A 16,315-nucleotide genomic window follows, 5' to 3' on the forward strand; every position below is an offset into this window, starting at 1 on the left:
TATTAGAATGAATTGGACTTTCTGATGCTTCATATGACGCAACTTGAAAACTAATGAAATATCCCCATTAGTGTCACAGCACTGACCTAGATGAAATATGAATAATAATAATACCTCTGGACAGGGTGCGAACTAAAGAAGGCTTGATCCCCCTGAAGGACATCAAAACTTATCAGTAAATATGATACGTTTCGATCTATGACTGATTTTAAATTGTAATTTTGGCCACCCCTGAAATGGGTAATACCATTATCTTCACCTGACCTTTTTTAAATATTAAATACGCTATAAAACCACACTCATTCAGGGACGTGCATTTTATTGCATGAATGAAGAACATGTGTTGCACAAAATGCATACACAGATCAGTTGAATGATAACAAGCCCTCTTTAATGCAGTTAAACTGAATGTACAAAGCAAACTGTTTGCTGAAAATATCCACAACTTAACACTGAAATATAAGCACACGGATAATCTGTCAATCACCTGCGTGTAGTGTATGTCTATGCTGTATGTGTAGACATTCAGATGCTAGTACATAAGAGAGCTTGTTACTGAAAACGCACACTTCACAGCTGAACTATTGCCACACAGATGTGAGGTTAGTAACACAGTAACATAATTTAGTTACTCAAATACTGCATGACACCGACTAACACTTAGTAAAACTGACTCTGAAGAAGAATCATAGTTATAGTGAGGCCATTTCCACGATGTTCTGTTCCACACTAGAGGCTTTGATGGGGTTTAGTGTCACTTCCTCACTGTAAATCAGTGGGTTCCCCCTTCTTTAGACCTAATGAAGGCTGATTTATGATCACACAGATCCCTTCGGGGCAACATTCACACTAAACCTTCCTAACTCGCACATGTCTCTTCACTCTGAGTGCAAGAAAAGCTATATACAAGTTAAATACTCATTATCAATCCAAATCATGTTGCTAAAACAGTCAAATTGTACTACAAGAACACCGAAACGAAGAGTTTAGCTATCTGAAATGCAGATATTTGCCTTGAAAGAAAATAAAAGTGAAGGGAATGAGACACTTATTCAGTGAGTAAGTCTATCAGGCTGAGGTTAGACTAGATTTAGCAGAGGTCTCTTTGAACTGTTGCATGTGTAGATTAATTGTTGAGGATCCCACAATTTATGAGGCACCTTTGAACTCGCGGGGCAATATCTCACTACAGACCGAAGCCTCTCAGAACAATGGGACTGCGATTGATTGGATCCTATGGAGGTGAAAGAGCAGACGTGTTTTTAAAGGGGCTTTATTTGCTTTTAGAGACACATTTTACTGAAAATACCATTCAAATGTAACCAATCACATCTTGTGCTCATGTGCTATATGAACGGTTAATCCTTTTAATCCTAAAAACATTTGTTAAAAGTTACCAAGAAATAAAAATCATCAATTCTTATTTTTTCATAGAATGTTGCAGTGCTTATTATACAGGATTTATCAATGCACATCATATTTTTCAACCTCCCTCCCCTCCAAACGATTTGCCTCTCTGCGAAGGGTGGGACTAAATATTTCCACAACTGACATTCAGATCCGCCTCCATTTAGTCAGCAACGATCCAATAAATTCCCGGAGGAGGAAATCAAGTCCCAGCCAACCTTTATTTTCTCATTCCAGATTCCAGAAGCCATTTCACTCACATATACGTCACAATAGGGAAGAAAAGACGGTCTCAACTTTAATATTACTAGTTACTTTAAATCACAAATTCAATATTGCATTAAACTACATCTAAAATCAAATTTGATGCATTATTGTAATTAGACTGAAAGAACATTTGCATTAAAAGAAAATGTCAAAGTATTTTGCAATTTTAGCTTCATCATATTTTTTTAAAGGGATATTTCACCGCTGGAAAGATGAATGTGTATTTAAATTGGGTCATTTATGTAGTAGAAATGTAAATTATTTTAGAAGTTAGTGCTTTCTAGACTGAGAAAAGCCAGAAAATGTATTTTTGGCTCATGTGGATGAAAGACAACAACTCCCAGAATGCACTTGCTTCGCTGCCCTACGAGGCCAAGCCACGCCTACCGGTTACAGAGGGCAGTATCGGAAGAAATGATACAACTAGGCTACTAGTCGACTCGAAACTGAAAAGACGCCGTTTTATCGTGAGATCCCCCTATGGGCGGGTTGAACACATGTGGAACGAGCTCCTCCTACTGGCTGTAGTCTCTCGCCTCTGGCCAGAAAAGCCTCTGATGAGCTAAATGACGATTTTTGCGTCATCTGAGTTTTTTTTTCCAGACACACAATACAGAAATCTCTCGTCTCAGGGGGACATGAGGGAGGGAAGCACGGTCATTTGAAAATACTACTGGGTTTCTACTGATGCAAAGCTTAATGCTAATCGGTGAAGTATCCCTTTAAGAGCACAAAAGGATTTTCAGGATATACAGTTCTGCTGATAAGATAACAAAATAACAAAATAACAAAATAATCATAACAATTGCATGTAATTTTTTTTATTTAGTACTGTCCTAAACAAGTCGTTTAACATAACAGATGTTCACAAATAGTCCACAAAACAAAATAACTGAATTTACACAAATTAACCAGTTCAAAAGTTTACAAACCCTTGAATCTTAATATTGTGATTTGTTAGCCGATGATCAACGACTGTTTTTGAGTCCCTTGTTTGTCCTGAGCACTGTTCTTCAGAAAAACCCTCCAGGTTCCTCACATTCTTCGGTTTTCTAGCATCTTCTGCAAGTAAACCCTTTTCAACAGTGACTATGATTTTAAGACCCATCTTCTCACAATAGTGGTTTCCATCCACCTATTTTTTGCGCATTTTGGGATGTCGCATAAAAACACTGGATGGAAACACAAAGATGCGCATAAATTCTAAAAATATGCATAAAAAACTTGTGCGCTCAATTGAGGAGGCTACGTTTTTTTTATCTGATAAGAAGACATGCGCATAAACTATGACGGAAGCACATTTACTGGATAAATCCCGCGATGCACAACAAAATCTCACGTGACTCAACAGTGTGATTGTGATTGGATAACTGGACTAACCAGAGGATCAGTTTCATCGCACAGCTTCTCAAATGTTGGTTTGATCATTCTGAAACGCCTGAGCCAAAGTCTGTCATCAGAATGATTTGGTTTAATTCCCTCCCAGAAGCGTCTCACAGGATTGTTCACAAACACCAGCATCCGAACGCAAGAGAACATGACAGCGTTTATTGAGTTTCATCCATTCGCTCTGAGACGCAAGTCATTTATGATGGAGGAAAAAAGAGCCACAGTTTCTTCCCCAATTGCAGCAACTTTCATTTATATTACAGATATTTTGTGCCAATTTTCTCAGGAAGTGACGATTTTGTTGTCTTGAACACATGGGATGGCAAAGTTGCTTTATTCGCAAATGTTTTATGTGATATTCCAATTTTGCAGTTAAATTCACTTAAACTTTGGATGGAAACATAGCTAGTGAGACAGTATGGATGTTAAACTGCACACTTCTCAACGTAGCTGTTAATGCCTGCTATTAAAAGTGTTCATCTGCAAGTATTAAAGGCATACTTCACCTCTGGAAAGATGAATGTGTATTTAAAATAGGTCATTTATGTAGAAGAAATGTGAAGACATTTTTGAATTTGGAGCTTTCTAGACTGAGAAAAGCCAGAAAATGTATTTTTGGCTTATGTGGATGAAAGACAACAACTCCCAGAATGCACTTGCTTCGCTGCCTTAGGAGGCCACTCCCAAGCCACGCCTACTGGTTAGAGAGCGCAGTTGAAAACAACAAGATTAGGCTACTAGTAGGGTTGGGTACCGAAACCCGGTTCCAATAGAGAACCGGTTCCGACGTAAACGGTAGTATCGAGACCGAATAAGAACGCAACTTTCGGTGCCTGATTTCGGTGCCGGACTTTTTTCACTGCCCCCTATAAAACATATCGCGGCACGAATGATCCAATAACAAAACATCTCCAGTTAACCAGCAGAGCATTCATTTAGTTCGTTTGTTAAATAAGAGACGATCTAGCGTGAACGCACGTGCTCGCGTCTCAGATGAGTATGTGCGCGAGTTTGTGTGTGTGTGTGTGTGTGTGTGTGTGTGTGTGCTCGCGTCTCAGATGAGTATGTGCGCGAGTTTGTGTGTGTGTGTGTGTGTGTGCTCGCGTCTCAGATGAGTATGTGCGCGAGTTTGTGTGTGTGTGTGCTCGCATCTCAGATGAGTATGTGCGCGAGTTTGTGTGTGTGTGTGTGTGTGTGTGTGTGCTCGCATCTCAGATGAGTATGTGCGCGAGTTTGTGTGTGTGTGTGTGTGTGTGTGTGTGTGTGTGTGTGTGTGTGCTCGCGTCTCAGATGAGTATGTGCGCGAGTTTGTGTGTGTGTGTGCTCGCATCTCAGATGAGTATGTGCGCGAGTTTGTGTGTGTGTGTGCTCGCGTCTCAGATGAGTATGTGCGCGAGTTTGTGTGTGTGTGCGTGAGACTTTAGATGTGACGTTGTGCATTTCATATAGTTGGAGCATTCAGCAGTATACATGTATGTGTGAGTGTGACTACTTAGTATGTGTATGCAAGCGTTTTATGTGTGCGTGAATGAAGTTCGATTTAAGCCCTAGACGGCGCCTCATAGCCTATCTATTAGTTCTGGTGAAATAAAAAAATATAGCCTAATGCACACAAAGTGTCCCTGCTTGATATACAACCACTGATGAGCATAATCGGTTTTAAAAAACAACAACAAACAAACAAACAAAAAACTTCGAATGTGGATTAGAACCCAAAACCTCTGACACTCTTGACTAAAGAGTTCAAGTTCAGCTGCAGTGTTCCTCTTAAGGGTAAGTCTAGTATTTTAATGCCAACTGCAAATCTTGCATATCAAGTATGAAGTATATTTATATGAGGCTATACTATGTGTGTTAAATATTTCTGCTCAGTGTCAGATATTTCTCTGTTTTGTAAAAGTCAATAATATTTAATACGTAATATAATATATATATATATATATATATAATATATATAAATAATATGAGAAGACAACATTTTTATCTTAACTTAAGTGTTTTCGGCTACATCAGTAGCCTTTTAAACGGCACAATTTTTAATTTAATCAGAAATCAGAAAATCTTTTTCAGAAAACACACACAGGTATTATTTTTTTGCTAAAGTGTGTGCGGTTTCGTTTTCTTAAGTACCGGTTTAAGAACCGTTTAAGCACCGGAACCGTTTGAAAAATACCGAGTAGGTACTGGTATCGGATAAAACCCAACCAATACCCAACCCTAGCTACTAGTGAATCTCCGTGACGAGTTTGCCCGGGATTTCGAGATCGCCCAAAATGTCTGGGATTCGGCTTTTGCGTTCTACAGTCGCCATTCATTATGTTTACTGTGGCGAGCAGGACGAGGCTGAGGGCCGCGGGAGAACGGCGTGAGGCCGGTGGCGTCATCACTGAGACGCACCGGTCTCGTATCTCTCACGGAGGAGCGGGAATTTTCTTAGCAATGTTAAAACGCACATCAACCGATCACTTGTTTAGCGTTCATGTACACACTACATTCAGATTGGTTCATTATGTGGATGAAAGACAACAACTCCCAGAATGCACTTGCTTCGCTGCCTTAGGAGGCCACTCCCAAGCCACGCCTACTGGTTAGAGAGCGCAGTTGAAAACAACAAGATTAGGCTACTAGTAGGGTTGGGTACCGAAACCCGGTTCCAATAGAGAACCGGTTCCGACGTAAACGGTAGTATCGAGACCGAATAAGAACGCAACTTTCGGTGCCTGATTTCGGTGCCGGACTTTTTTCACTGCCCCCTATAAAACATATCGCGGCACGAATGATCCAATAACAAAACATCTCCAGTTAACCAGCAGAGCATTCATTTAGTTCGTTTGTTAAATAAGAGACGATCTAGCGTGAACGCACGTGCTCGCGTCTCAGATGAGTATGTGCGCGAGTTTGTGTGTGTGTGTGTGTGTGTGTGTGTGTGTGTGCTCGCGTCTCAGATGAGTATGTGCGCGAGTTTGTGTGTGTGTGTGTGTGTGTGCTCGCGTCTCAGATGAGTATGTGCGCGAGTTTGTGTGTGTGTGTGCTCGCATCTCAGATGAGTATGTGCGCGAGTTTGTGTGTGTGTGTGTGTGTGTGTGTGTGCTCGCATCTCAGATGAGTATGTGCGCGAGTTTGTGTGTGTGTGTGTGTGTGTGTGTGTGTGTGTGTGTGTGTGTGCTCGCGTCTCAGATGAGTATGTGCGCGAGTTTGTGTGTGTGTGTGCTCGCATCTCAGATGAGTATGTGCGCGAGTTTGTGTGTGTGTGTGCTCGCGTCTCAGATGAGTATGTGCGCGAGTTTGTGTGTGTGTGCGTGAGACTTTAGATGTGACGTTGTGCATTTCATATAGTTGGAGCATTCAGCAGTATACATGTATGTGTGAGTGTGACTACTTAGTATGTGTATGCAAGCGTTTTATGTGTGCGTGAATGAAGTTCGATTTAAGCCCTAGACGGCGCCTCATAGCCTATCTATTAGTTCTGGTGAAATAAAAAAATATAGCCTAATGCACACAAAGTGTCCCTGCTTGATATACAACCACTGATGAGCATAATCGGTTTTAAAAAACAACAACAAACAAACAAACAAAAAACTTCGAATGTGGATTAGAACCCAAAACCTCTGACACTCTTGACTAAAGAGTTCAAGTTCAGCTGCAGTGTTCCTCTTAAGGGTAAGTCTAGTATTTTAATGCCAACTGCAAATCTTGCATATCAAGTATGAAGTATATTTATATGAGGCTATACTATGTGTGTTAAATATTTCTGCTCAGTGTCAGATATTTCTCTGTTTTGTAAAAGTCAATAATATTTAATACGTAATATAATATATATATATATATATATATAATATATATAAATAATATGAGAAGACAACATTTTTATCTTAACTTAAGTGTTTTCGGCTACATCAGTAGCCTTTTAAACGGCACAATTTTTAATTTAATCAGAAATCAGAAAATCTTTTTCAGAAAACACACACAGGTATTATTTTTTTGCTAAAGTGTGTGCGGTTTCGTTTTCTTAAGTACCGGTTTAAGAACCGTTTAAGCACCGGAACCGTTTGAAAAATACCGAGTAGGTACTGGTATCGGATAAAACCCAACCAATACCCAACCCTAGCTACTAGTGAATCTCCGTGACGAGTTTGCCCGGGATTTCGAGATCGCCCAAAATGTCTGGGATTCGGCTTTTGCGTTCTACAGTCGCCATTCATTATGTTTACTGTGGCGAGCAGGACGAGGCTGAGGGCCGCGGGAGAACGGCGTGAGGCCGGTGGCGTCATCACTGAGACGCACCGGTCTCGTATCTCTCACGGAGGAGCGGGAATTTTCTTAGCAATGTTAAAACGCACATCAACCGATCACTTGTTTAGCGTTCATGTACACACTACATTCAGATTCACCAATCGGAATGAATTCAGTTAGATTGAAACAAAAGGTGTGCATGTAAACAATGAATGGCGACTGCAGAAAGCAAAAGCCGAAACGCGGACATTTTGGACGATCTCGACGGCCGGACATGTCCAGGAAAAAGAGGATGGTAACCCCTACTACTCAGCTTTCTCCAACTACTCCGCTTTCTCCACAGAACAAGAGCCTGCTAGCTTAGCTTCCAAAGAAAGACGTCTGACACTATGTGTACATTCTGTGAGTGAGATCCCACCCTCTATGGGCAGGTTGAAAACATGTGGGACAGCCCCTCCTACTGGCTGTAGTCTTTAGCCTCTGGCCAGAAAATCCTCCGATGACGCAAAATGACGATTTTAGGATTTTTCCAGACAAAAAAATACATAAATCTCTCGTCTCAGGGGGATATGAGGGTGGAAAGCATAGTAATTCGAAAATACTACAGGTTTTCTACTAATTCGAAGCTTAATGCTAAATCCTGAAGTATCCCTTTAAGAGAACACATCTAAAATGTACATCCATGCGTCTTTCCAGAAAAAAAAAGAAAAAAAAGAGAGAACTTATTCATATAGCATCATCAAAAGAGAAGGTTAACATGGTCCTTGCCAAGAAAACTCTTCTACAAGAGAAGCTCTTCCGAAAACGGCCATTTCTCACAAGGCAAAATGAGTGTAATGATGTTCTTTTAAAATTACATTCAGTACAACAGAGATGTGAGCTGTAAGTGGAGCGAATTGGACTGATTAACTGCAATCCACAAAGACTTCCCGAACAAATGGAGGTATAATACAAATCAGGCTCATTGTGGCAAATGGGGCCGAGGATAAAAGAGTAAGAAAGGCGCTCTGTTACAATTGCCTTCATGACTCTCCACTTGGCTGAAGTTTTGAGGTTTAAAGTTACATTAAAGTCCACTCGGTTTTTCTGCGCTGTGCTCACGTTAAGTTTAAATTTGTGCTCTAGCTGGATACGCATTTTACAAGCTTTCCAAAATTGCATGAGGTGGAGAGACATTCGGAAAGCTCAAGAAAAAAAAAAACCCAGCAAGGAAGTTGAATGCGAAACTATTAACCTAATTCCTCTTGGAGAGCGGCCCGAGAGGAAATCTAAAGAAGCTATTAAAGTTAATCTGAATTAATTTGTTTACATTCTTCTCTGATGAGCACTTGGTGAAACTGAATCGGGTGTCTTGAACAAAACGTACAAGCTGAAGCCATTCAACTCCTCAGCGAATGGAAGAAGTGAGTGTGGGGTTTAGAATAGGGCAAGCATGGTGATTATGGCTAATGGCTAAGAAGGTTTTAGAAAACTCTTGGGAAACGTTTGCTAATGTTATCTATTCAGTCAGAACGGACCGGGAGAACGCAAATTCGTGACTCCCTTCTCTTTACTATACTAGTCAAGTCACCATATAGTGCTTTATGAAATACAGACTGTTTCAAAGCAGTTTCACAGTAATAAACCGGAAAAGAACAGAATTGATGATGCAAAATTCGTTCAATACATTTCCGAGTGTAGTACAGTAAACAGCGCCGACTATAATACTATGGTACTTTATCAGTTTTTGTTTGTTTGTTTGTTTGTTTGTTTGTTTTTTAAATGACAGATTTACTATTACTCATACTTTGGGTTAGGTATTTGAACAAACCCTTAACCTAAACTAAAATATGGATGTACATTACCGTTAAAAAGTTTGGGGTCAGTAAGATTTGTAAAAAAAATTTAAAGAAATTAATTATTTTATTCAGCAAGGATGCATTCAATTTATCATAAAATGACAGTAGAGAACTTTCTATTTATCAAATACACCTTAGAAAAAATGTATGACAGTTTCCTGAAAAATATTAAGCAGCACAACTGCAGTTTTCAACACTGATAATAATCAAGAAATGTTTCTTGAGCAGCAAATCAGCATATTAGAATGATTTCTGAAGGATCATGTGACACTGAAGACTGGAGTAGTGATGCTGAAAATTCAGCTTTGATCACAGGAATAAATTACATTTTTTAAATATATTAAATTAGAAAACCGTTATTTTACAATAAAATAACATTTTACAATATTACTGTTTTTACTATATTTTTTATCAAATAAATGCAGCCTTGGTGAGCATCAAAAATATTTTTTCAAAAATATTTAACTTTTGAAAACTTTTGAATGATAGTGTATGATAATGTACTTTTAATAATGTACCCACGTGATAACCAACGTTAAATTGTGCAGCTTCTTGAGGTGTGGTGTCCTATTACTTGAAATTTCTATGTATTTATATTACAAAATGGGCTGGAAAAATCCCACAGACAATGCAATGGGAGATGTGAACCATATACACTGGAAAAATGTTGCTGCAATTAGTTATTTAAATTAACATACTTTGTTGAGATAACTTAAATATCCAACTTTTCTACACTAAAGTTAACTAAACTTAAAATGTTTAAGTGAAGCACGAACATTTAAGTTGAAACAACACATTATTACTTATTCTAATGTTGAATTTTAAGTTGTGGTGATAAATCTCAACAATATTTTTTTTTACAGTGATAGGGATGCAAAAACACCCATTAACCCCTAGCAACCACTCACAACACCTTAGCATCATGGCGACCATCTATGGTTTTACCTGTTCACTATTATGGCCTTACTTCACAATACAATACAATTACTTTCCGTCCAGCCCTTTCCAAATAACCCATTCAAACTCACATCCACACCATATCCTCACACAGCACTCAGCTGAAACTATTCACCACGGGCATCCTCGCCATGCCTTAAACCTTCAAAAACACTGCACCGAATCGAAGGCTGGATATAACAGTGCGCTATAAAACTGTTACGGCTCACTCACTCGACTGGGAGTGACAGTGGTGCTAGTGAGAGTGGCTGGCGGGGGGCAGGTGCTAAAAATCTCCCGTGAAGTGAGTTGACAATAGGGGCTGCCAAAAGTCCTGCAAGCAGGGTGGTAAAGACACTTAACTTCTACCCCTGGCCGAGTCTGTGGAAGAGCAAAGTTGTTTCTTTGAAGTTCCTTTCCCTTCATTCTCACTGTTTTTCCCCTTCTTTCTTTTTTCTTCAGTCTGCATTTTACTGCCTGTTTGTCCGTCTGGGAGCCTAGCTGACATCAAACGCATGGTCAGGGTCCTCCGCCGTAAATCAAGCACGGGCCGCACCCCTCTTCCCAAACTATACACTTGTAAAAGCTCCACGAAGAAGCCCTGCACCCCTTAGACAATAAAACTGATGTCATCACTCACTGAGGAAAGCCTCGTATAGATCTTTAAGTATGAAGATCATCTGGAGTGTCCCCGAGAACATGGAGAGAAACACAGAGCCTTGCTGTCGCCCAAACTTGAGTAATGGGAGAGCTGTGGCTATGCTGTAAAATGCTACATTACTTTTTTTTCCAGAGCTAATGAAAAAAAAGCAACTTCCATCAACATGGACATGGTTTGCAGTTTGCGATGACATGCAGACCACCAAACTAAACCGATGCACTAAACCAGTCAAGCTCCGAACACACACACACACACAGACACACACACACAACTAAATGATTAAACAAGGAAATGTCAAGAATAAATGCTCTGCCGTTAACAGACACACGTCAGCGCATGATATATATAGTTGTCGTCAAACATTTTTCTGAATTATGATCGCCAAAATAATCCCTTTTAACCAATTAAATAAATGTCAAGATGCTCGTAACGACTCATAATTCTTCACGAGTCTGTATTTACACTTCAGCGCTTTGCAATAAACACACACAAAACGAAAGACACACAAGCTTCAAGAGTTTAGCACACAAAGTAGGTGGTCACTAGCAGCACCACACAGCTGGTCTGTGGCTTTACGACCATCGCCTCGGCTGTGGTGCCATAAATCTAGCAGTGGCTCTGAAGCTGGCAACTGCTCTGCTTTAAGACTATTGTCCCATTCCCTTCAAGCTTGTGAAGCTCTTTGCTTACGGAGGACGTCACATAAACAGATTTTAGGATTGGGTTACAGCCACTCCCACCAGTCTTTTACTCTGAGCGGCTCTGGTAGTGCCGCTACATGGCAACATGCGATTTGGATTAGGCCAATGTCAGCGACACTTATCTTCCTTTAAAGGAACACTCCACCGTTTTTTGAAATAGGGCTTATTCACCTTCTTTCCTACATTTAGATAGGTGGGCAAATGCATTTTTGTCTCAGTGCATGCATTGTTTTAGTTTGACAGGGTTGGCGCTAGCTTAGCTTAGCATAATGAATGGAATCCTTTGTTGCCAGCTAGCATGTCCTGAGTAAAAGTGATATAAAAAAACAAAAAAAAACACCTAATTACTTCTTGTGGCCTGCGTATTCACAACGAGTACAAATAGCGATGCAGATTAACACTAGGCGATTTCCTATGCAGATTTTGACTTGGGACTATATTAGGGGGAAGCACAGGCGAAGCACTGCTACTTAGGCGCAGAGATATCACGCCCAAGTAGCAGTGCTTCGCCTGTGCTTCCCCCTAATATAGTCCTTAATATATAAGTCAATATCTGCCTAGGAAATCGCCTAGTGTTAATCTGCATCGCTATTTGTACTTGTTGTGAATACGCAGGCCACAAGAAGTAATTTAGGTGGGTTTTTTTTTTTATATCACTTTTATTCAGGACATGCTAGCTGGCAACAAAGGATTCCATTCATTATGCTAAGCTAAGCTCACGCCGACCCTGTCAAACTAAAACAATGCATGCACTGAGACAAAAATGCATTTGCCCACCTATCTAAATGTGGGAAAGAAGGTGAATAAGCCCTATTTCAAAAAACGGTGGAGTGTTCCTTTAACCTGTTCTTAAATGTAGCTTTTGTTAAGAAATGTTATTTATCAATATTTCAATTTAGCTTTTTTTTTTTTTTTTTTTGTTAGCTGCCAAGGCAACAGTTTAAGTTTTTAAGCTTATGTATATGTAATTGTATTACATACATACATACATACATACATACATACATACATACATACATACATACATACATACATACATACATACATACATACATACATACATACATACATACATACTAAACAAACATAAACTTGCTTTTTTTATTACAAAACTGTGGTAAACTGAACAAACTGAGTCTCTGTCATAAATTATTCAATTATAATTAATATTATTATTATTATTTCTTAAGGATAAAAAAAAAAATCTATTTAGTGAGCCCTTATTTGCACATTACTATAATACTAAAGGTTAACAACAGAGCCCAAACTATTAGCCTAAATTCAATAGCTATTTATTTTTATTTAATACAAATGGTATGCTAACATGTAAACTACACATAAGGCAGTTTTGCATGAACTTCTAAATCTAATTATAAAATTGTTGAAATATAAATATTTATTTTTTAACGCCATTTTTTGTTAGAATTTCAAGATAAAAATGGACACAATTTGAAAGACGACAATGTCTCTTATCGAAAGTAGCAAAACGCGGAGCTTATCGCAATTGTAGGTGGTTAATGGTGGTTATAGGCTACAATTCTGTATTCGTTGTGTACACATAAGACACGTACCGAAAATTTCACAGGACGAATGCGTGTACATCCCTAATTACTATTTAATCAAATGTCAAGGAAGAAAAATTTGTTTTGTTACATAAGGTAAAGTGAGGTCAACCTCAACAATGGGCCGGGGCAGCAGGGGTATCACGGTTTGGTTTAAATATTGTTAAACCCTAATATATATTATATATTACATATGGCACACAGAAAACATTAAGACCATTATTCATTGACCTGTCAATTTAATCAATCTATTCCTAAAATAGAAAAGTACATGCTTTTGAGTAAACATTAGGGTCTAAAAGTGGTTAAAACCATGGATGCATTATTACTATTGTTACCATAACTACTATAACTACTAAAATGGCATTTGTATAATATAAGCGAAGTATATTCCTTCACTATAACATTTATGAAAAACTACCATATTTACTATACAAATGTGGTAAAACCCATGGTAATGTTTGATAAGAATTGTATGAAAATAGGGATATCAGTTATTTTTAGGATAAAAAGCAAAATGGGAAACTTACTAGGTAGCAGGATATAGAACTAACAAGAGATGCACAGACCGCAACAATGAGGTAAATGATCCATCAAACTAAATCGGTGTCTTGATCATTATTCACTAATGTTTGTTACAAGCTTAGAAAAGGGTCTAGAAAAAAAAAAAAAAGCAAAAGGCAATTACAACTTCCTCTAGCAAAACCCTCCTTTACTGCCTTTCTAAAGACAGAAATATACTGTGTGAATGTTAGTGGTAACGTAGATCAGACCAGGGCCACCAGGGCCTTACAGACCTGGTGACCCAAAGAAAGCAGCACCTGGTATTCGTCAGTTGTCATAAACACTGAAGTTTCTTTCCTTCCCTCTTTTTTTTAAAGAGCGAGTTTAAAGGAAAACTCTTAGCTATTCATAGTGTCCTTTCTCCATTCTCCTCGGGTGCCATAAAACCATAAATCTCATCTCAGCACTCGCCTTCTAGCCAATAAAACAGCCCCCGTTTTATGAGCTGCTCTCTTGCTGAAGGTAAATGAGCCTTGCCACTGGTGACACTGCCGAAGCTTAAAACATTCTAACATAGATCTACACGAACTACTTCACTTTTCCAGTCCAGGAAAAGTGACGAGTGAAATCAAGACTAAATTCACAGACTAGGAAATTGCCAGTTGAGCAGCACAATTTTGCAACCTTGCCCCTTCCTCGTGTCTGGCAGCGATTCAATCTGAAACATACAATCCTCAATATGACGAGATTAAATTGATACTACATCAGCAACCTAAATAAGCAGCCTTTGACCATCTACCAGATTTCCTTTCCTGAAAAGCCAAGAGGTCTAGCAAAGGACGGCACCCAATCCAGACAAATGGTCCTTCAGCACCTGGACACCCACCAAGTTTATTAGATCCCCCCTTGCACCAGACCTCCATTAGCCGGTCTCAACCTCTTTGTTTGATGTTTACAGAGAACCACAAATCCCAGAAAAAGTCTCCACTAATAGTCAACTACATTCTTCGAACACTAAAGCTCATACCAAAAACTAGGCTCTGAGATCTATTGTACTTACCCATCAAATTGGTCCCATAGATTTCAGCACTTGTACAATAAAATGGCCTTAGGCACTGAGCTAGAGATGCACAACATCATAATTATTTTCAATAAATAGCTGATATGAAAGCCAAGGAAAGGAAATCTGGTAGTTGGTCAAAGGCTGCTTATTTAGGTTGCTGATGTAGTATCAATTTAATGGACGGTCAAACAACAAAAAATCAAGTCAGGAATCTTGGTGTGACACTAGAGTCAGACCTTAGTTTCAGTAGTCATGTCAAAGCAATAACTAAATCAGCATACTATCATCTGAAAAATATTGCAAGAATTAGATGCTTTGTTTCCAGACAAGACTTAGAGAAACTTGTGCATGCTTTCATCACCAGCAGGGTGGATTATTGTAAAGGACTCCTCACTGGCATAAGACAGTTGCAGCTCATACAGAACGCCAGGATTCTGAGCAGAACCAGAAAATATGAACATATCACACCAGTCCTCAGGTCTTTACACTGGCTCCCAGTTAGATTTAGGATTGGTTTTAAAGTATTATTACTGGTATATAAATCATTCAATGGCCTAGGACCTCAATTCATTGCAGATATGCTCACTGAATATAAACCCAACAGATCACTCAGATCATTAGGATCATATCATCTAGAAATACCAAGGGTTCGCTTTAGCTATTATGCTGGAACCAGCTTCCAGAAGAGATCAGATGTGCTCCTACAGTGGTCACTTTCAAATCCAGACTCAAAACACTTCTGTTTAGCTGTGCATTTACTGAATGAGCACTGTGCCGCTGTTCGTCCCACTGTTTGTACTGTACTGTATTTTATTTTATTTTATTTTTCGAAACTGTTTTAATTATTCTAATTTATTTTAATTATTTTATTTTAAAGCACTTTGAATCGCCAATGTGTATGAAATGTGCTATATAAAAAAACTTGCCTTGCCTTGATATCACTCACGTAAATAGTACCAACATATTGTGCATTCCTACATTTAACAATTATTACAAAGCCATCAATTTGCCGTTAGCGAACTGTATTTCCATAAAGGTCATTTTTAAGCTCACCAGATGTTTGTACCCATTTGAGGGGCAATGGTACCCTGACCAACTAGGGAAAATGAGGGACTAATTTTGATATTGTTATGTTCAAGTATTATGTTTGGAAATTCACTTACGTCTGATCTTGTGAACATGTTGTCGTCCATGTCCGAGTCGTGCGGGTCCAACACATCCTGGAAGGGCGGTAACGCTGGCGGTTTTCTCTTCTCTGAAAGTTCACTGTTTTGTAACCTACTTTGCCGGATTTGCGGCTTGTCTTTCAAAACTTTTTTATCCGAATGGTGGTGCTGTAGCAAAGTGGGACACGCTTGCTGCTTTTGCGAGCTCTCCGAAAAACTGCTTTTCTGTTTTTTGGTAACATGGCCTTCAGTGTCCAAAACAGGCCGCCGTTTACTTTGTCCCAAGCTTGAGAAGCTAATGTCAGATGACCGCGGCTCCTTCGACGTGGTCTTGGGCTCCTTAAATCCCATTTGGGGAACGGTGCGATCTTCCTGAATTGGTTGATTCTCTTTGGGTTTTTTGGAATCTTTCGAGAGTTTTCCAGAGTCCTTGCTGAAATCTCTGAAGGCACTTTTGGACTCCTTTGAGTCTTTGGAAGGCTTGTCCTTATGGTCCTTAGACGGTTTGTGGAGCTTGAGGGAGCTGCTGCTAATGTTGTTTGTGGTTGTAAGAGCACTGGTGCTTTTGGACCCGTCCTATAATGAGAA

General features: G+C 39.2%; 1 protein-coding gene across 2 annotated transcripts in view; it reads right to left on the reverse strand.

The window, feature by feature from the left end:
- Positions 1-15,419: 15,419 nt before the first annotated feature.
- mllt3 (MLLT3 super elongation complex subunit) overlaps positions 15,420-16,315 on the reverse strand; it is a 45,762-nt gene continuing 44,866 nt past the window's right edge. For both annotated transcript variants that reach the window (XM_082155809.1, XM_082155808.1), the window contains exon 7: positions 15,420-16,303. In XM_082155809.1, coding sequence (XP_082011935.1) covers positions 15,611-16,303 — 693 coding nt within the window. In that variant the 3' untranslated portion in view covers positions 15,420-15,610. The remainder of the gene's footprint in view (positions 16,304-16,315) is intronic.

The sequence above is a fragment of the Leuciscus leuciscus genome, assembly GCF_965113295.1.
Source record: "Leuciscus leuciscus genome assembly, chromosome: 2".
Taxonomy (NCBI): domain Eukaryota; kingdom Metazoa; phylum Chordata; class Actinopteri; order Cypriniformes; family Leuciscidae; genus Leuciscus; species Leuciscus leuciscus.